Raw genomic sequence first — 21,902 nt, 5'->3', positions numbered from 1 at the left:
TATTGGAGCTCTACAAAATTGATCCCGTCGTCGTTAGGTTCCTGCAACATGCGATGAGGCAGTGGAGTACGTCTCTGCACCTCAGTGATGGGGAAAATGTGTTGCAGTCTAGAACGCTGCAGATAAAGAGGGGGATATTCCAAGGCGACTCTTTCAGCCCGCTTTGGTTTTGTCTGGCACTGAACCCCCTCAGTAGGACGCTCAATAGAAACGGTCATGTCTATAAAATAAGGTATGGCGACGGCGCCCACGAAGAAGTGACCCATACCTTCTACATGGATGATCTCAAGGTCTACGCTGATTCACGTCAGCGTCTAGGTGTAGCTATCCGGGTTGTCGAAGACATAAGCAGGGACATCTGCATGGAGTTCGGCCTCGACAAGTGCCGCTGTGTCCATCTGCTGAAAGGGCAGCTTACCGAATCCGGAGGTTACGAGGTCTATGACGGCGAGTTCATAAGAGACATGGTTCGTGGCGAATCCTATAAATATCTTGGATTCCGACAGCTCACCGGGATTCGCCACTCCGACATCAAGACGGAGCTGCGAGACAAGTTCTTGAGTCGAGTGAACTGTGTCCTGAGGACTTTCCTCAACGCGGGGAACAAGGTACGCGCGATCAACACGTTCGCGGTTCCCCTGCTGACCTTCAGTTTTGGTGTAGTCAAATGGAGCAAAACTGACCTAGAGGACCTTGAGAGGAGGATGAGGAAAGCATTCAAAGAGGCCGGAATGCACCATCCTCAATCGGCACTGGAGAGAGTTTCACTGCCACGCAAAGAAGGGGGACTTGGAATAGTCGACATATCTGCACTGTGTGTTGCCCAGGTACGACAACTGCGCGAGTACTTCGCAGAACACGCCAACCAAAACGCGCTATACCGGGCTGTCTGCGCCGCCGACAGAGGATACAGCGCTCTGCACTTGGCGCAAGCGGAGTACCAACTCAACTGCAATCTGCAGACAGTGGAGGAGAAGATTGCAGCTTGGAAGCAGAAGGCAGTGCATGGTGCCCACCCCCATCAACTGGACCGGCCACACGTCGACAAGGCCGCATCTAATCTGTGGCTAACGCGTGGTGAACTCTCTTCAGTAGTAGAAGCCGACATGATAGCCTTCCAGGACAGGATAATGCCGACGAGAAACTGCAGGCGGTACGTCTGGCATCAAGACGTTGATGACATTTGCCGGATGTGCCATCAACCAGGTGAAAACATAGAGCACATTATGGGAGGCTGTCCCGTTTTGGCCAACGCAGCCTACACCGAGCGCCACAACAACGTGGCCCGTATTGTTCATCGACAACTGGCGCTCCAATGTGCTCTACTGGAAGACAACGTACCAAACTACCGGTACCTGCCTGCACCTGTCCTGGAAAATGACCGTTTCAAGCTGTACTGGGATCGCACTGTTCTGACCGACCTCTCGATCCACCACAACCGCCCAGATATAATGGTTTACGACAAGAGCGACCGCAAAGTCACCATCATCGATGTCGCTATTCCACTGAACCAGAATCTGGAGGAGACCCACGGTCGCAAAATCTGCAAGTACCGACCATTGGCCGTGGAGCTCAAGGAACTGTGGGGGCTAAGGGAGGTCCCAAGAATTGTTCCAGTCGTTCTCTCTGGAACTGGAATTGTCCCGAAGACACTTCTGGAAGCGCTAAAGGTGTTGAATATGGAGAAGGAATTGGCCGGCATCCAAAAGTCGGTCATCCTTAGCACCTGCGCGATTGTCCGACAATTTCTCGGTCAGGACTGAAACAGCACGAGCATGCAGATACGTGCATTCCGCAGAGCCTAGTCCCCCTTTGGCATTCAGAAGTCCGGGGGCAGGTGAAAATTCTGGCTAGGTTCTCTTAGTTAAGAAGTGAGATAAGTCTGCCCCAAAAAAAGTTCTCAAATGGGGATCAACACTAGGGTAGGAGCCTACCTGTTGGTCTCAAATGTTCCTATCTCACGCCTCCACGAAGATCATATGACGACATTTTTAGATCGGGCGTGAACTGGAAACACACACCTGGTCTTGGCTCCGAGAACGGGTGTCGAAAGTGGCTAAGTGAGGGGGTGCGAGCGAGTCAGAGCGCTATATCTCTCCCGGGGAAGGCCTCCCGGGTCATGGAGGCCTGCCAACCCGCTGTCTCCCGGGCAAAGGAGATACACCCAGACAATGGAGCTAAGGTCAAGACGAATACTACGAATGCGATCACCCGAGGAGGGTCCCCGAACTGGAGCTGGTCCTGGAACGGGCGTAAGAGCGAGCGGCCAGCGGCTGGAGGGCGATGTGCAAGAGCGGGCCACCAGCCGGGTTCAACCCGAAGAGCTACCGCCACACGGAAACAGCAGCCATCGACATCACCAACGAAACGCTGCGCCTACGAGGCGTGTTGCGACTGTCAGACGACAGTCGTCCACACTTATGGGTACTACTAGGCGACGGATCATGTGGACACACGAAATGAATGAATTCGTGATCCGCGCCTATTACATCTGCACTGCTTTGGAGACGGACATGAGCGGTCGCCCTCGAATACTCGCAATGTTCGAGGAAGCGTATCCAGAGTTCGTCGGGAGGCTTGACCAAAACGCGATGAACGCGAGGCGTAGAGCGATTGTACGCAACAATATGCTCTCCCAAACGCAAGTCGACGAGATCAAGCTGCAGGTGCAGAGAGAACTAAGCTCCAGAACAAGCAGAGCAAGCGATGTGTCGAGACGAAGTTCAGTACGGCTGAGCAATTCATTCGCGAGTGGGGCACGCGAATCAGCACCAGTGGAGGCCACAGTACAACAACCCCCTGAGCCGGAAGATCCACAGCCAGATCAACAACTACTACGCGATCTTGTCTTCCATTACGACGAGGCGATCTCACAGTTCCGCGACACGGACCCTTTGTCGCGCCCCAGGATCCCGAAGTTGCAGCATTCCCGCAGGCTGACAAGTGCAGTAAAGCTCATGAACGAGCACGTTCTTCCGCTGCACTTGGTTGATGCTGAGAACATGGAGGAGCTGCAACTGAAAGTTTACTGTGCTGCTGTGGCGACCGCCAAAAGTTTAGGATACCGTATTAGGCCAAAAGGCGGACTGCTCCAACATCTCCGTGAAAGGCGTGAGCCTCCATGGCGAAGGAGATTGGAGCAACGGATCCTAAACAAGCGCGCCGCAATTGGAAGACTGATGGCGTACAAAAGAGGCAGCAGATCGGTGAAATTATGTCGCCAAGTTGCTGTGATCGTGCGGCCTACTGAACTTCGCCAGCTGGGAGCTCACCAGCTGACGGAAAAACTCGACACACTGGTACAGCAATTGAGCGTCCTAACTAAACGGCTGAAACGTTACTCTGACTCTGCAAAGCGCCAGGAACAAAATCGGATATTCAGAGATAACGAAAAAGCGTTCTACGACCACATTAGCGACGAGAAGCCCGACTACCGCGAAGGTTTGCCAGATATTAGCGATGTGACGAACTTCTGGGCTGGTATTTGGGAAACCCCAGTACAACATCGCGAAGGGCAAATGTGGTTAAGACGGGAGGAGGAGAGTTGTGGTGAAATTGGAGAGATGCCAGCTATCATCGTCGGAGAGAACGATGTCCGCGAAGCCTCGCGGTACCTGAGGAACTGGGCAGCACCGGGCCCCGATGGTGTCCAGAACTTTTGGCACAAGAAGCTGACCGTCGCACATCCAAAGATAGCTGAGTGCTTCAACAAGGTGCTACGTGACCCACACAACCTTCCTGAATTCGCCACCCGTGGCGTCACCTTCCTCCTCCCGAAAGACAGCAACACATTGAACCCATCAAAGTACAGACCGATAACGTGCCTATCGAGTCTGTACAAAATACTGAGCAGCATAATTACCGCCAAAGTTTCTGCTCACTGCGAACAGCATCACATCATCGCAGAAGAGCAGAAAGGATGCAGGAAAAATACGCATGGCTGCAAAGACCAGGCCATCATCGACGCAGCCATACTCGGCCAGGCGGTATATAACCAGCGGAACCTAAGTATGGCCTACATCGATTACAGGAAGGCTTATGACTCCATACCTCACTCGTTTCTCGTCCGGGTATTGGAGCTCTACAAAATTGATCCCGTCGTCGTTAGGTTCCTGCAGCATGCGATGAGGCAGTGGAGTACGTCTCTGCACCTCAGTGATGGGGAAAATGTGTTGCAGTCTAGAACGCTGCAGATAAAGAGGGGGATATTCCAAGGCGACTCTTTCAGCCCGCTTTGGTTTTGTCTGGCACTGAACCCCCTCAGTAGGACGCTCAATAGAAACGGTCATGGCTATAAAATAAGGTATGGCGACGGCGCCCACGAAGAAGTGACCCATACCTTCTACATGGATGATCTCAAGGTCTACGCTGATTCACGTCAGCATCTAGGTGTAGCTATCCGGGTTGTCGAAGACATAAGCAGGGACATCTGCATGGAGTTCGGCCTCGACAAGTGCCGCTGTGTCCATCTGCTGAAAGGGCAGCTTACCGAATCCGGAGGTTACGAGGTCTATGACGGCGAGTTCATAAGAGACATGGTTCGTGGCGAATCCTATAAATATCTTGGATTCCGACAGCTCACCGGGATTCGCCACTCCGACATCAAGACGGAGCTGCGAGACAAGCTCTTGAGTCGAGAGAACTGTGTCCTGAGGACTTTCCTCAACGCGGGGAACAAGGTACGCGCGATCAACACGTTCGCGGTTCCCCTGCTGACCTTCAGTTTTGGTGTAGTCAAATGGAGCAAAACTGACCTAGAGGACCTTGAGAGGAGGATGAGGAAAGCATTCAAAGAGGCCGGAATGCACCATCCTCAATCGGCACTGGAGAGAGTTTCACTGCCACGCAAAGAAGGGGGACTTGGAATAGTCGACATATCTGCACTGTGTGTTGCCCAGGTACGACAACTGCGCGAGTACTTCGCAGAACGCGCCAACCAAAACGCGCTATACCGGGCTGTCTGCGCCGCCGACAGAGGATACAGCGCTCTGCACTTGGCGCAAGAGGAGTACCAACTCAACTGCAATTTGCAGACAGTGGAGGAGAAGATTGCAGCTTGGAAGCAGAAGGCAGTGCATGGTGCCCACCCCCATCAACTGGACCGGCCACACGTCGACAAGGCCGTATCTAATCTGTGGCTAACGCGTGGTGAACTCTCTTCAGTAGTAGAAGCCGACATGATAGCCATCCAGGACAGGATAATGCCGACGAGAAACTGCAGGCGGTACGTCTGGCATCAAGACGTTGATGACATTTGCCGGATGTGCCATCAACCAGGTGAAAACATAGAGCACATTATGGGAGGCTGTCCCGTTTTGGCCAACGCAGCCTACACCGAGCGCCACAACAACGTGGCCCGTATTGTTCATCGACAACTGGCGCTCCAATGTGCTCTACTGGAAGACAACGTACCAAACTACCGGTACCTGCCTGCACCTGTCCTGGAAAATGACCGTTTCAAGCTGTACTGGGATCGCACTGTTCTGACCGACCTCTCGATCCACCACAACCGCCCAGATATAATGGTTTACGACAAGAGCGACCGCAAAGTCACCATCATCGATGTCGCTATTCCACTGAACCAGAATCTGGAGGAGACCCACGGTCGCAAAATCTGCAAGTACCGACCATTGGCCGTGGAGCTCAAGGAACTGTGGGGGCTAAGGGAGGTCCCAAGAATTGTTCCAGTCGTTCTCTCTGGAACTGGAATTGTCCCGAAGACACTTCTGGAAGCGCTAAAGGTGTTGAACATGGAGAAGGAATTGGCCGGCATCCAAAAGTCGGTCATCCTTAGCACCTGCGCGATTGTCCGACAATTTCTCGGTCAGGACTGAAACAGCACGAGCATGCAGATACGTGCATTCCGCAGAGCCTAGTCCCCCTTTGGCATTCAGAAGCCCGGGGGCAGGTGAAAATTCTGGCTAGGTTCGCCTAGTTAAGAAGTGAGATAAGTCTGCCAAAAAAAAGGCAAACTTTCATTCGGCATCGGACTGTTGAGTAATCCAGTTCACTTTGCTTTCGCTGCGCTTCGATCTAAGATTGGACCCCACCTGTGGTAATCCAACTTGGAAATCGTCGTTTGATTTTTCTGTTCGTTTTTCGCGTTATTCGTATCGTGTGTTCTTCTTTCCGCGTCATAAATTGGACGCTTCGCGTAGTGTGCGATGAGCAAGAAGAAGAGGAAGGCAGGCTAGAGCCCTGCAAAAAACGAACGCATTGCCAGGGGCAATAAAATTTCGAGGTAAGCGTCATCTAATGATGCACGCGGTGTTCAAATGTGACACCGCACCGAACAACAGCGAAGTAGGCGATTTCGGCGCGTCGGTCGAAAATGTAAACGCCCAGGCAGCAACCAAAATCAAGCTCCTCCCGCTGGTGGTGAAGGCGGTCGCTCTTGACAAACTCATCAGCGAATTCGCATCGATGGGTGTTACAGCAGAGTACAAGTTGTGTGGCATAATTCAGTCTTTTTCCAAGCAGGTTAACATTGTTTATTTTCCGTCTTCATAAGGGCTTCGTTGGTGCCTTTGAGAATGCATCAATGCATTAAACCGACGTTATGGCGAAGCAGACGTTAAGGTTGTGCACCAAAAAATTATTTGGGAATACCAAGCATCTTGAATGTCTTACTGGAATGTTATAAGTTAAGGCTGATTTAGACGATGCCAGTCAGCGCTCTAGTTGAAGTATCCAGTGAACAGAGAACAGACACTCTGTTCATGTTACTTTTACCAGTATCGAACAATTAATTGGCCTCTAACTTGAACAGAGTGTCTGTTCTCTATTCACTGGATACTTCAACTAGAGCGCTGACTGGAATCGTCTAAATCAGCCTTTACTTGGGTTCGCGTGCCAGTCGCAAAACTGCCTTCAACTAGGATTGCATTTGCGCTAATATTGATCATAATGAAGCATTGCTACTGTTTTCGAGGTTGTTATTAACAAAAAGAGTTTATTTCTCTTGTTTAGTCATCAAGAAAGTAAATGTTCTGGAATTTTGTATGTGATTAGGTTTTGCTTGCCAGTAGCAAAACTTCCTCCACTAAGGGTGACACCTGCGCTTCTCTCGAGTGTGAGAAAGTAATGCAACTCTTTTCGAGGCCAGTAATATTAACAGAAGCGTTTCTTTTGAGAATAGCGCAAAATGATGAGAAATGTTTATATTGCTAATAGTTTCAAGCCACCAATTGTGGGAGAAACGATATGAATAAAAAATACTAGCTAAGTTTATCGGTTCAGAATTTTTTTAGGAATATAAATAATTAGTGATTCGTCTGTTCTGTAGCTTTGATAAGATACTTGACGAACCTGAGTTTAAGGAATCATGGATATAGAACTCTATGGATAGAGAAAGGAACTTGCATAATATTTCTTAACATGAGAACATTGCAGAGAGAGGAATTCGGAAATAAAAAATCGATCTCATTCTCTTATGTACAGAATATGGAGAGCTGAGAATGAAGCAAAAAGCAAGATGTTAATATCCCTCTAATCAGCCGGGTGCTATGATTGATGCTAGGATCGTTAGCAAAATCTCAAGCAGAACTGTCAGTGGGATACCCAATTCATATGAAAACAAAGGGAAAATGTCAGTGGGATACCCAATATGTTGGCTCCTGTCAGTTCAATGGGGGTTCTCTAAAGACGTCACCCGGCTGCCTCTAATAATGAGTTCATGGAAATTAGAGTGAGTCTCTGGATTATTGTTGGATCGAATAGTCGTGTTTAAAATTGAATTGAAACCCTGAATACGACACCAATGTATGGCTCTGTATGCATGCAATGGTTAACGCTTGGTTTACGCTTAGTTTGTACGAACGATATCTAGAGGTGCGATTCCTTTGAGGCAATACTGAATAACATGTAGCATGATATTTGATACTTGCAAGTGTTGTCATTGTTGTTGTTTACATGCGGTGCCAAAGATATATTGATGTTGTTGTGAGATATGGAATAATGGTGCTGGTTCAACATGTATATAATCGACTGTAGCCGAGTCAATTTCGAAAAAGGCCACCGGAATAGCATTCGAGGTAAATTTTCAATGCATTGACATGAAATAAATTGCGACATACGATTGTTTTGCGAGGGCAAGAATGAATCATCAATCAATTATCGTCAACTGATTCTACAATGAAAAAATCATTTCAGAGATTATTCTACTAAGCAGTTGTTTCTAAAATTTCACAGCATTATAGAATAATATCCGAAGGTATAAACAAACGACTTATATAAAATAACAGCGTAGTTCTACGTCAACAATGCGGTCGTATCTTGGACACAACCTCCTATAATTTTTGTGTCCCGCGTTAGACCTTTGACCATCTGGTCACTTTATGTGAAGCGAAAATTGCAATTGCAATTTGAAAATAAAATTATAAATAAAAATTTACTTTTCTGCATCAAACATGTATTCCATGTGAGGAAAAATATGTTATTTGCAAGTGAATCAAGAATTTTGAGCTAAAATTGCGTCTGAAAAATAGTAGAAGTTTTGGTAAATATTATAGGAAATTTGTAGTAGAAGGAAATTGTAAAGGGCCAATTAGAAGATCAAACGATGAAGAGTTCGATTGAACCCAAGAACACTAATTTGATAAGCAGAAGTCAATTTTTATTCATAATTTTAATTTTAAAAAGGTATTCATTACGCCTGAAATAATTTATTATCTTTGACGCTCTCCTGAAGTAGTGAACGTTGCTCAATGCCGTCAACACGAATTGCTTGAATACGATCTGTATTTATAAACACATACACAACGTTCCACCTTTTATTTAAATAGCTTGGTTAAACGGGACGAAGAGAGATAGAGAGATTACATGTTTGTCATCTCACATCAATTGTTGTACTGCAGTAGCAGATTTTGTTCGTCCCACAGTTGTCTGTCAAATATTTTCATTGTTAGATTGATTATTGTTTACACCACAAGTGCAAAATAACACAAAGAGTGTTGAACGTGAGCTATTGACAACATATCAATTAAATTTGACAATGTAACAATTCCTTCGACAGCAATCGTTCGGTGGTATTCGATCGGATTTGCGAACAATTCGCTGTGTTTACCCCGGGTGATAGAATGAGGATAGTTTTGCGCACACGCCATGTCAGAAATGTTGTTCCGCATAAAGTGTTTGAAGATAAAATTTGGTCTCTAGTCTTTACCTCCGATATTTGGCACATAGAGAACAAGGAACTGTGACGACCTTGTTGAAAATGTGCCTGTATTTTCCTTGTGGCCATAATGAATTCCACAAAAAAAAACAAGCGACATCGTGCGAATATTGACAAATTTGTGAAATGTTTGAATTGTGAAATCTATGAGTTGAGCGAGTAAATCACTGAGCATGGTTTATTATAACGTTGGTGTTATTAGTAAATTTTTTAAATTTTTTTTGTTGAAGTGATTGTTCGGAAAATATGTTTAAATTTCGTTATAGAAAATACTATTCGTTTATTTCGTGATGTAAATGTTTGGATGTATTGTTCAATATCATAATTATCTAAAGAAAAGCTAAGAGTGAAGCCTCAAATGTGAAAATTGTATCTTGACGAAGTGGATACTGTTAGGAAACCGATAGTGAATCGCTTGCCTTCGCATATAAGATGAAAAAATTCACTTTCAAAGGAGTTTTGGATGGCTTTCGAAGTTCTACAGTGAATCAGACCTCTTCCCTTGGAGCAGCAAGGAATATAACAGAACAAGAAATTCAGGAAACGTTGCGACCTGAACATTTTCAATTGCGCAAGGTAAATTATAAAACATGGGGTGTGGTCGTTTTTCTTCATAGTCATTACTTCTAACAAATCGTCATGATTTTCGTCTCTGCATAAAAGCATCTGTTATTTATTATTAATATTTGGAATCAGAGAAAAATATACAATGAATTGTCAGTATAGCTACCTAAATTACCTTCAGCGCACCATACACATCTACATTGGAATCAACTTTATTGCTTGTTGTTGTTTATTTAAAATATTCAAAGGATAAATGTAAGTCCTTTATTCATCTAAAAAAAACCCGTTCTCAACAAGATAAGTAAAATCAATTGAGGGGCTTAGAATGAAAGGGGTGTAAGTGATTTAATCGATTTCTCTACAACGACTCTCTTTTTTGGTCATAGCTTAGCCCCAAATACATTCCCAGCTGTATTTGACAATGTGGAAGATAGGCCAGAACCTCACCTGTCAGATTCTATAGCAAACTTAAATTGGAACGTTTTTGCAATTGAGTTATTAACTAAAGAAAAAGTTGATGAAGAGAAATCGATCATTACTTACACCCTTTGCATTCTAAGGGTGGGTTTAGACTAGTGATATATTCATGTGAAGAAATATGATGAGATTTATAAAATCGCATCAACCGTTTACACTAGCGTGAACTTCTATAATGAATATTTTCATATTTTCGGTGAATTTATTCACCTGAAGTAGAACTGCATCCAACTTTAGTGATTTCTCACCAGTGAGAAATTCACAAGCGTTTACATATGCTGAATTTATTCAAGTTATATATACCTCGAATAAGTGTATCATATTTATTCTCACCCGTTTACACCTATTTTCACGTGAATAAATCCATCTATAGCTATAGATCTCCCTAATGTAAACCCGCCATATGACCCTCATTTATTAGAACTGATCCTACTATGTAATTTGTTCTATTCGAAACAATAGCGGTAATACAAAACGACAATTTTAAGATTTATTTCTATAAAAACAGTAAATTACCTTCAAACACAAAAGACAAAATCATTACAGGGACTACTAATGAATTATTTATGAATCATTTGGTTTTCAATTCAATATCAGACAAATGGGGGATGTACGAGGTATGGCTATTATATAACGAGACTGGTTACGAAAAAGGGTTATATTTTAAAAATTACGGTACAACAATATGATCCCCTTCAATCCTCACTCCTCACACACCTTTCCGTGCATTTTTTCCATTGTTCGAGGCAGTGCTGAAACTCTTCTATTGTGATGGCGTTCAAAAGCCGCGTCGCTTTTTCCTTCGCCTCTTCTACGGACTGAAAGGTACCCGATCCTTTCAACACCGATTTGATCTTGGGGAATAGAGAAAAAAAGGCGCATTGGGCTCGATCTGGCGAGTACGAAGCATATTCGAGCACTGGAATGTCCTCATCGGATATAAATTGCTTCACCGACAGCGCGATTTGGGCAGGTGCGTTGTTGTTCGTGTTTTTCGTCACACATGCCGACGCGCGCTACAAACCACGTTCCATCAAATCACTGCTGCTCGCAAACTACTATAGTAACAAAAACGTGTCTTCGTGCGTTTATAGCAGACACTTCAAGCTACCGAACGCACTATTCGTTTTTCCCCTCACCACTCTAGGGCGCCCTCCAGGCGCGCAGTCTCGTTATTTAATATCCATGCCTCGTATGTAGGCATGCATGTGGTGAGCAAAACTTTCAGTGAATAAGAACGATACGAAAGTACGGTTACATTTAGTATTTTCATGTTTCAATGTTTGGTGCTTATGGTGCGAAAAACGTATTCTTCTTCTTCTTCTTCTTCTTCTTCAATGGCACTAACGTTCCTAGAGGAACTTCGCCGTCTCAACGTAGTATTACTTGCGTCATTTTTATTAGTACTTAGTTGAGATTTCTATGCCAAATAACACGCCTTAAATGCATTCTGAGTGGCAAGCTCTAGAATACGCGTGATCACAGTGCAAGTCGGAGGAAATTTCTTTGACGAAAAATTCCCCCAACCAGAACGGGAATCGAACCCGAACACCCGGCATGTTAGTTATGACGCTAACCACTCGGCCACGGGAGCACGAAAAACGTATTCGTGAGGATGAATTTCACCATATCAAAAATTGGTGGCGCTTAACACTTTCGTCGCTCCATCACCCAAATATGGGTGACACTTTCCTCGTTCAAATTGAATAGGTTTTCAAAAGGAACTTGACAGAATAGGCATCTAAATGAATTGTAGAGATAAAATAAAATCATAACCATATTAAAATAATGTTCATACTAAATTTCATCAACGGATGGTTCGTGCTGCACATTTTTTGCGAAACCCGTAGAAGATTACTTTGGCAAGTGTTACTGTTGTCAATTCGTCTTGAAAAAAAATTCACTAGATAATGTAAAAGTTGTCTATAAACTAAGTTTGATCTTCATTTGATGATTCATCCGTGAGTTGGTCCCCGCAAGAAACTCAAAAGCGGCGTATTGGGCGACGAACGTGTTAAAGTGAAAATCTTTAACCCTTTGGGGTTGTGTTAAATTCGGATCTGGGTGTCGTACTGGTCGGAACTATTTTTAACTTGAAAGGGCAGTGATCAGGGAAAACCTTGGAAATTAGGGAAGATCAAGGAATTCAAAGAATGTCTGGGAATATTGGGGAATACCATCACCAGTCTTCAGAATGCAACTCGGTGCTGATGCGCAACAAGATTTTTGTACCCAATTGAGGTCCCACTCCTTGCGCACACATGCGCTCTGGCGAATGAGCCCGCTCCGAAACACAGATGAAATGTTTGGTTGTCAGCGCCGTGGGAAATTTGCGCCGTGCTCCGCGCTTGAATCTGGATTGCTCTCTCTGTTGAGCAGTGTTTGCCAAATGATCCATTCACTGAAAAAATCGCTTTCGTTCGTTCAAATATGATCATACACAAATCATTTCCCCCAGCGGCATCCTTTTGTTGTAACGTACTGCAAATCACGACACAAAAGAGAACGAGACAACTCTGCATCGATTCGCACTTCATGATACACCGACACGCAAGCAGAACCATCATAAACGCTTTCGGTGCAGAAAGTTTATTTTCTGCTTTGCCTCCAACATATGCATATCGACCTCTCCATGCATCATGAAACAGCAGGATCGACTACGCAAAGCGAATGATTCATATTCAGCTAATGTAGCAGATCCTGATTTTTAAGTTTCAGAGAGTGCAAACTATATGATTCTTTAGCTGGATAGAGGCAAAGGGAAGGGTAGTCAGATTATATTGACGTAGGACTACGTCTAACCGGAAGATATAGGGGGTGAAATGGAAATCTAGGCACTGAACAAGTAGGAAAAAATGCAAGATTTGGAACGCTTATAACTCGAGCATTTCTCAATAGATCGCAAAGGTTTTTGCATCAATTGATAGGAAATATATCTACGCATCTATCATAACGAATAAAATTTCATTTTTCTTGAGATAAATAATTGAATAATTGTGAAATATCAAGCATTGTCAAAATGCACCATGTGCCCATTTTTGATTGGTCCATTTTGTGCTCCTCAAATCGTACCGACCAAAACGGGCAACCAGAGCAGCAGCGAAATAGAATGAAGCACGATTGGAAAAGAAAAAGAAAAAAATGAACGAAACATTGGTCGCTGTCTCACACATGCGTAATTCTCGAGCCAGCCAGTCAGCTTAAAAATCCCCGCTCCGCTGCCGTAACGATCATTCTCATTCAAACCGTACACCACATCGGTTCGCATCAAAACACTTCAACAAACCAACCCAAGCAGCCATGTCTGGACATGGCAAAGGAGGAAATATGAAGGGAAAGGCAAAATTCCGCTCGAACCGTGTTGGTCTGCCAATTGCTCCGCAAGGGTAGCTAGGCCGAGTGAGTTAGTACCAGTGCACCGGTCCACCTAGCCGGCGTTATATAGTTTCGGCCGTCGAAGTGATCGAGTTGGCTGGTAAAGCTGCTCGCGACGATAAGAAAACCCGCATTCAGAACAGAACACATTCGGTTCGATGGACATCAAGACAACAACAGGCAGTTGCAGCGAGTGGCAAACGCAATCGCAAAACGGCAGCTGGTAGCAGAAGAAAAAAGTTTGTTCTTTGGTGGCAAATCCAGAATAAGGCGGCATCGAGGGCGTTCGAAATGGTTTTTGACGTAGGACTACGTCTAACCGGAAGATATAGGGGGTGAAATGGAAATCTAGGCACTGAACAAGTACGAAAAAATGCAAGATTTGGAACGCTTATAACTCGAGCATTTCTCAATAGATCGCAAAGGTTTTTGCATCAATTGATAGGAAATATATCTACGCATCTATCATAACGAATAACATTTCATTTTTCTTGAGATAAATAATTGAATAATTGTGAAATATCAAGCATTCTCAAAATTCACTATGTGCCCATTTTTTATTGGTCCATTTTGTGCTCCTCAAATCGTACCGACCAAAACGGGCAACCAGAGCAGCAGCGAAATAGAATGAAGCACGATTGGAAAGGAAAAAGAAAAAATGAACGAAACATTGGTCGCAGTCTCACACATGCGTAATTCTCGAGGCAGCCAGTCAGCTTAAAAATCCCCGCTCCGCTGCCGTAACGATCATTCTCATTCAAACCGTACACCACATCGGTTCGCATCACAACACATCAACAAACCAACCCAAGCACCCATGTCTGGACATGGTAAAGGAGGAAAAGTGAAGGGAAAGGCAAAGTCCCGCTCGAACCGTGTTGATATGGAGTTCCCCGCAAGGGTACCTAGGCCGAGCGCGTTAGTACCAGTGCACCAGTCACCGCCGTTATATAGTTTCGGCCGCCGAAGTGATCGAGTTGGCTGGTAAAGCTGCTCGCGACGATAAGAAAAACCGCATTCAGAACAGAACACATCAAGACAACAACAGGCAGTTGCAGCGAGTGGCGAGTGGCAAACGCAATCGCAAAACGGCAGCAGGTAGCAGAAGAAAAAAGTTTGTTCTTTTTACAATCTGCTTTGGTGGCAAATCCAGAACAAGGCGGCATCGAGGGCGTTCGAAATGGTTTTTTTTTTTCAAAACCACGAGTACTAAGTTTTCTAAATTGGAACCATTCCATAAAACAAGGCGCTTTTCAGGGCCATTAAACCTTCCAAAAAAAGAGTTTAGGAAATAAAGTTCAATGCGTTCTAAAACATTATCCAAAATAATAATAAAACACAAATTGATGTTTTCATAATTTGTTTGCCAGGATCTGATGAGTATGTGAATTTGGCAGTAGTTCTGAGCTTATTGATAGTTGGGGACTTTCAAGATTATTCAATTTTCACCAACTCTTAAATTGTTTCCAGATTGAAAGTACAGTAATTTACAATTAGTTCGACATTTAGCTAATTGGACGGACATGTAATGCGACTTATTTAGTTGGACATTTTTGTAAACATAGAGATCCAAATTATGACCGCACATTGAAAGTCGACACTGTACCACTGTCATCGCAAATGTTCAATTACAGGTTCAAATCGCCTCCAATGCGACACTGAGTGGCGCTTCGGTACGTTGCATTGAATGTAATTTACTGTAAAATATGTCACAAGCTGGATGGGAAGAAATTTTCCAACTGTGAAAGATGAGGCGAGTGGCAAATGCAATCGCTAAACAGAAAGGTTTAGCCGAACAAGATGGGGATATCGAGTGACAACAAAACAATAAACTCTTTAGATTGAAGATAATTTTGTGATCCTGAAAAGGACCCTTTTCAGCCTGCATGTGAATCCAACGAGCGAACAAATCGTAATGAATGTATTTTTTTTGCCATCGCTCCCTTTTAACGCTCATTCGTTCGTCTCGTTGGACTCGCCCCTCTGGCTGAGTCTGCCGATTTGTCTCTATCCTGTGAGTGTGTACCGCTAGAGTATAAAACACGCGGACCCCAAAAAAATATCTTATTTTCTTTCAAACCGTAAACCCGTGTGGTTGTACGGCATCGGCACCGTGGACGTAACAAAGGAGGACAAGTTAAGGAAAAGGCAAAGTCTCACTCGAACCGTGCAGGTCTCCAGTTCTCTGTTGGTCGCATTCACTGATTGCTCCGCAAGGGTAACTAGGCCGAACGGATTGGTGCCGGAGCACCAGTATACCTAACAGCGATTATAGAGTTTCGGCCGTCGGAGTGCTCGAGTTGGCTTGCAAAGCTGCTCACGACAATCAGAAAACCCGCATCAAGAACAGAGCAGCTTCGGTTCGGCGCTCATCAAGGCAACAATTAGTTTCAGTGAGTGGCAAACTGCTTCTCCGGCACGTCGCATTAAATGTAATTTACTGAACAATATGTCACAAGCTGGATAGGAAGAAATTTTCCAACTGTGAAAGCTGTGGCGAGTGGCAAACGTAATAGCTAAACAGGAAGGTTTAACCGAACAAGATGGGAATATCGAGTGATAACAAAAACACAACACCAAAGGTTCTTTTCAACCCTCAACATATTCATAAAGAGTAAACAGTAAACTAATCCATTTTTCAGGTAGATAGGTAGGTATTCACGTAGGAGAAGAAAATAAAACAATATATTTAAAATATATATTTAACAAAAGCTGTCCCCTTTGTATAGTCCTACGTCACTCCGGTTATGTCCCTGACATTACCCACCCGTCTTTTTTCTTTTTCCTTTCCAATCGTGCTTCATTCTATTTCGCTGCTGCTCTGGTTGCCCGTTTTGGTCGGTACGATTTGAGGAGCACAAAATGGACCAATCAAAAATGGGCACATAGTGAATTTTGAGAATGCTTGATATTTCACAATTATTTAATTATTTATCTCAAGAAAAATGAAATGTTATTCGTTATGATAGATGCGTAGATATATTTCCTATCAATTGATGCAAAAACCTTTGCGATCTATTGAGAAATGCTCGAGTTATAAGCGTTCCAAATCTTGCATTTTTTCGTACTTGTTCAGTGCCTAGATTTCCATTTCACCCCCTATATCTTCCGGTTAGACGTAGTCCTACGTCAAAAAAACAGCAACATTGTTGGAATTGTATGACCATATGGTTGAATGAAAGTCAGAAATACGTGTTTCCAATAATTAAATAACATAATGTGAAAATTTTCATTCAAATTTTAAAATTTGAAAACCGGCTCCGTGTCTTCTAATCTGGTAGAGATTGCACTAACGATTTTGGGACCCAAATTATGGCTCTAACTTGAAGTCGCCACCAGACGTCGACGTCATCGCGAATTTCCAATTTACCACCATTTGACATATCGTGATGTCGATGATGAACTTTTACAGCAGAGGGATAGTGAGATAGGCGGTGATGGTAGGTAGAGTGAGATAGCGATAATCGTGTCATACACCTGATATATGCGGTTCAAACTTGTATGCAGGCTTCGAAAATGGTTTGCGATGTTTGATACAGCTCGAATATGCAAACAACAGTCTTCGTTCCTCTCTTGGTATAATCATGCAATGTTACACAAGTGATTACTGTCATTCATACAAGTATCTAAATGATCCTCTCATATTTGGTTATATGTTCGTGAGAGGTTAATTGCATGACACTGTTGAGATATTTTTCTTCACACAAGCGTATACGATTCAAATGGAGGCGCGCTGTTGTTTTTATGCTTTGCTTAGAACGAACGAAGACAAAGCGGGCGCTAGAATTTGATGTACATGTGTTTGCATGTGTTTTTTTGACGTAGGACTACGTCTTTCATTTCTATACCGGGGTGTAAAATCAAAGTTTCGAAAACGAAAGCGTTACGCCGGAGACCGAGATTTTGAGCGTTAATAGCTCCTAAACAATTGAACGAAATGGTATGATAAACAATTCATTCGAAAGATAAAATGTCTACGCGTTATATACTTGTTACTTTTTGATCCAAAAACTTGTTTCAATAGTCTTAAAATTGCTTTCAAAACAGGCTATTGAAATCACCAATCGGTATATAAGCGAGCGGCGCTCGGAAATCCACTCAGTTCTAATTGAACAGCGATTGGAGCATGTTGTCGCTGTTGCGGTAAAGCTCTTTATTTATCATGAAAGCGCGGATGAACGGTGTCACCAAGAGCCTGTTTGTGCATCCTATGCCAGAAGGGAACCTATCAGGAGGAGAGTGATGCCACAAACGGTTCCCTGGGAAGACATCGCTACACACACATACACGCGCGGCTATTAACAGGTGGTTATCGAGTTGGCATTAACCACTGGTGGGCTTCCAGTATCGAGGAAAATGTGGAAATATCTAATCGTTACTGAGAATAATCTGCCAGTTCCTCTGGGAATTTTCCAAATATATTCATGTGAAAGAGTTTAATTGAATGTTTTCTATCCATGTTACACTGTGACCAAATATGTTTCAATCAAGTGCTATTAACAGGTGGTTTTCGAGTTGGCATTAACCAATGGTGGGCTTCCAGTATCGAGGAAAATGTGGAAATATCTAATCGTTACTGAAAATAATCTGCCAGTTCCTTTGGGAATTTTCAAAATATATTCATGTGAAAGAGTTTAATTGAATGTTTTCTATCCATGTAACACTGTGACCAAATACATTTGGTTTTGTGGTTTTTCAATCAATCGCAATTAACAGGATAGCTTCAGAAGATTATTCTTCCCCATCAGTAGGATATTTCCGTATCCAATATTGTATGCGCCCGCAATCGATTATTGCTCAGTCGCCGAAAGTTCCGAGCTCAGAGAGTTCATTCCCCTCTAGTTTGCCTTCCAAATTGCCATCGTAAACCACACCTTCTCTCGGTTCAATCACACACAAAAAGCATACTTAAGCGATATTCTGGTGGTGAGACACATTCATTTTTCGTGAGGACATCGACAAGACAACATCGTTGCCTAACGTGCTGGAGGAGGTGGACGGCGAAGGATCGACACATACACGCGCAGAACTCTTTCCGTTAGGATGCCATTCAGCATCGAGAAAGTTCCGGAAAGATCTAATCATTGCTGGAAAATAATCTGCCAGTTCCTTTGGGAATTTTCAAAATATATTCATGTGAAAGAGTTTAATTGAATGTTTTCTATCCATGTAACACTGTGACCAAATATGTTTCAATCAAGTGCTATTAACAGGTGGTTATCGAGTTGGCATTAACCACTGGTGGGCTTCCAGTATCGAGGAAAATGTGGAAATATCTAATCGTTACTTAAAATAATCTGCCAGTTCCTTTGGGAATTTTCAAAATATATTCATGTGAAAGAGTTTAATTGAATGTTTTCTATCCATGTTACACTGTGACCAAATATGTTTCAATCAAGTGCTATTAACAGGTGGTTATCGAGTTGGCATTAACCACTGGTGGGCTTCCAGTATTGAGGAAAATGTGGAAATATCTAATCGTTACTGAAAATAATCTGCCAGTTCCTTTGGGAATTGTCAAAATATATTCATGTGAAAGAGTTTAATTGAATGTTTTCTATCCACTGTTTTCTATAACACTGTGACCAAATACATTTGGTTTTGTGGTTTTTCAATCAATCGCAATTAACAGGATAGCTTCAGAAGATTATTCTTCCCCATCAGTAGGATATTTCCTTATCCAATATTGTATGCGCCCGCAATCGATTATTGCTCAGTCGCCGAAAGTTCCGAGCTCAGAGAGTTCTTTCCCCTCTAGTTTGCCTTCCAAATTGCCATCGTAAACCACACCTTCTCTCGATTCAATCACACACAAAAAGCATACTTAAGCGATATTCTGGTGGTGAGACACATTCATTTTTCGTGAGGACATCGACAAGACAACATCGTTGCCTAACGTGCTGGAGGAGGTGGACGGCGAAGGATCGACACATACACGCGCAGAACTCTTTCCGTTAGGATGCCATTCAGCATCGAGAAAGTTCCGGAAAGATCTAATCATTGCTGGAAAATAATCTGCCAGTTCCTTTGGGAATTTTCAAAATATATTCATGTGAAAGAGTTTAATTGAATGTTTTCTATCCATGTTACACTGTGACCAAATATGTTTCAACCAAGTGCTATTAACAGGTGGTTATCGAGTTGGCATTAACCACTGGTGGGCTTCCAGTATCGAGGAAAATGTGGAAATATCTAATCGTTACTGAAAATAATCTGCCAGTTCCTTTGGGAATTTTCAAAATATATTCATGTGAATGAATTTAATTGAATGTTTTCTATCCATGTAACACTGTGACCAAATATGTTTTAATCAAGTGCTATTAACAGGTGGTTATCGAGTTGGCATTAACCACTGGTGGGCTTCCAGTATCGAGGAAAATGTGGAAATAACTAATCGTTACTGAAAATAATCTGCCAGTTCCTCTGGGAATTTTCAAAATATATTCATGTGAAAGAGTTTAATTGAATGTTTTCTATCCATGTAACACTGTGACCAAATATGTTTCAATCAAGTGCTATTAACAGGTGGTTATCGAATTAGCATTAACCACTGGTGGGCTTCCAGTATCGAGGAAAATGTGGAAATATCTAATCGTTACTGAAAATAATCTGCCAGTTCCTTTGGGAATTTTCAAAATATATTCATGTGAATGAATTTAATTGAATGTTTTCTATCCATGTAACACTGTGACCAAATATGTTTTAATCAAGTGCTATTAACAGGTGGTTATCGAGTTGGCATTAACCACTGGTGGGCTTCCAGTATCGAGGAAAATGTGGAAATAACTAATCGTTACTGAAAATAATCTGCCAGTTCCTCTGGGAATTTTCAAAATATATTCATGTGAAAGAGTTTAATTGAATGTTTTCTATCCATGTAACACTGTGACCAAATATGTTTCAATCAAGTGCTATTAACAGGTGGTTATCGAATTAGCATTAACCACTGGTGGGCTTCCAGTATCGAGGAAAATGTGGAAATATCTAATCGTTACTGAAAATAATCTGCCAGTTCCTTTGGGAATTTTCAAAATATATTCAATCAATCGCAATCAACAGGATAGCTTCTGAAGATTATTCTTCCCCATCAGTAGGATATTTCCGTATCCAATATTGGATGCATAAAACCTTGTGCCTCCAACGTAACGCTCTCGTTTTCGAAGTTCTCCAAATATTCATTCATTCAGAATGAATTCAGATTCAACTTCATACAAATGATCTCTAAATCAACGATAGTCCTACGTCACCCTTGCGGTTATACCATAGATATAACCCACTTCCTGTTTTTTATAGAGGTGAGGAACGCTCTTCCAGCCTTATCTGGGAAGGGATAACCCAGACGTCGAGTGGGAATCGCACCCACAAAAACAGGAAGTGGGTTATATCTATGGTATAACCGCAAGGGTGACGTAGGACTATCGTTGATTTAGAGATCATTTGTTTGAAGTTGAATCTAAATCCATTCTGAATGAATGAATAAATGAATATTTGGGGGACTTCGAAAACGAGAGCGTTACGTTGGAGGCACAAGGTTCTATGCATCCAATATAGGATACGAAAAACCTTGTTCTGAAGAATAATCTTCAGAAGCTTTCCTGCTAACTGTACTTGATTGACAAATCACAAACCCAAATGTATTATATGGATATTTTATGGATAGAAAACATTAAAATAAACTCTTTCGCTTGAATGTAATTTTCAATTCCAAGGGAAACTGGCAGATTAGTTTTCCAGCAACAATTAGATATTTCCACATTTTCCTCGATACTGGAAGACCACCAGTGGTTAATACTAACTCGATAACCACCTGTTAATAGTACTTGATTGAAAAATATTTGGTCACAGTGTTACATGGATAGAAAACATTCAAATAAACTCTTTCACATGAATGTATTTTTAAATTCCCAGATGAACTGGCAGATTATTTTCAGTAACGATTAGATATTTCCACATTTTCCTCGATACTGGAAGCCCACCAGTGGTTAATGCTAACTCGATAAACATCTGTTAATAGCACTTGATTGAAACATATTTGGTCACAGTGTTACATGGATAGAAAACATTCAAATAAACTCTTTCACATGAATGTATTTTTAAATTCCCAGGGGAACTGGCAAATTATTTTCAGTAACGATTAGATATTTCCACATTTTCCTCGATACTGGAAACCCACCAGTGGTTAATGCTAACTCGATAACCATCTGTTAATAGCACTTGATTGAAACATATATGGTCACAGTGTTACATGGATAGAAAACATTCAAATAAACTCTTTCACATGAATGTATTTTTAAATTCCCAGGGGAACTGGCAG

At 42.8% G+C, this 21,902-nt stretch overlaps 2 protein-coding genes across 13 annotated transcripts in view; one reads left to right on the top strand and one right to left on the bottom strand.

Moving 5' to 3' along the window:
- Window positions 1–2,344, bottom strand: part of LOC129761241 (uncharacterized) — a 138,316-nt gene extending 135,972 nt beyond the window's left edge. Inside the window, exon 1 of the mRNA XM_055758957.1 lies at window positions 1,935–2,344. The gene's annotated coding sequence lies outside the window, so the exon portion shown is untranslated. The remainder of the gene's footprint in view (window positions 1–1,934) is intronic.
- Window positions 2,345–8,818: 6,474 nt separating this feature from the next.
- The window catches only part of LOC129761766 (syntaxin-binding protein 5), a 722,498-nt gene continuing 709,414 nt past the window's right edge, over window positions 8,819–21,902 (top strand). For 5 of the 12 annotated variants that reach the window (XM_055759525.1, XM_055759526.1, XM_055759520.1 and 2 more), the window contains exon 1: window positions 9,161–9,748. In XM_055759525.1, coding sequence (XP_055615500.1) covers window positions 9,605–9,748 — 144 coding nt within the window. In that variant the 5' untranslated portion in view covers window positions 9,161–9,604. The other 7 variants (XM_055759517.1, XM_055759518.1, XM_055759514.1 and 4 more) reach the window with 7 other exon arrangements.

This window comes from Toxorhynchites rutilus, chromosome 1 (assembly GCF_029784135.1).
Source record: "Toxorhynchites rutilus septentrionalis strain SRP chromosome 1, ASM2978413v1, whole genome shotgun sequence".
NCBI lineage: Eukaryota > Metazoa > Arthropoda > Insecta > Diptera > Culicidae > Toxorhynchites > Toxorhynchites rutilus.
The sequence above is the reverse complement of the archived record's forward strand: the minus strand, read 5'-3'. Positions and strand labels throughout refer to the sequence as shown.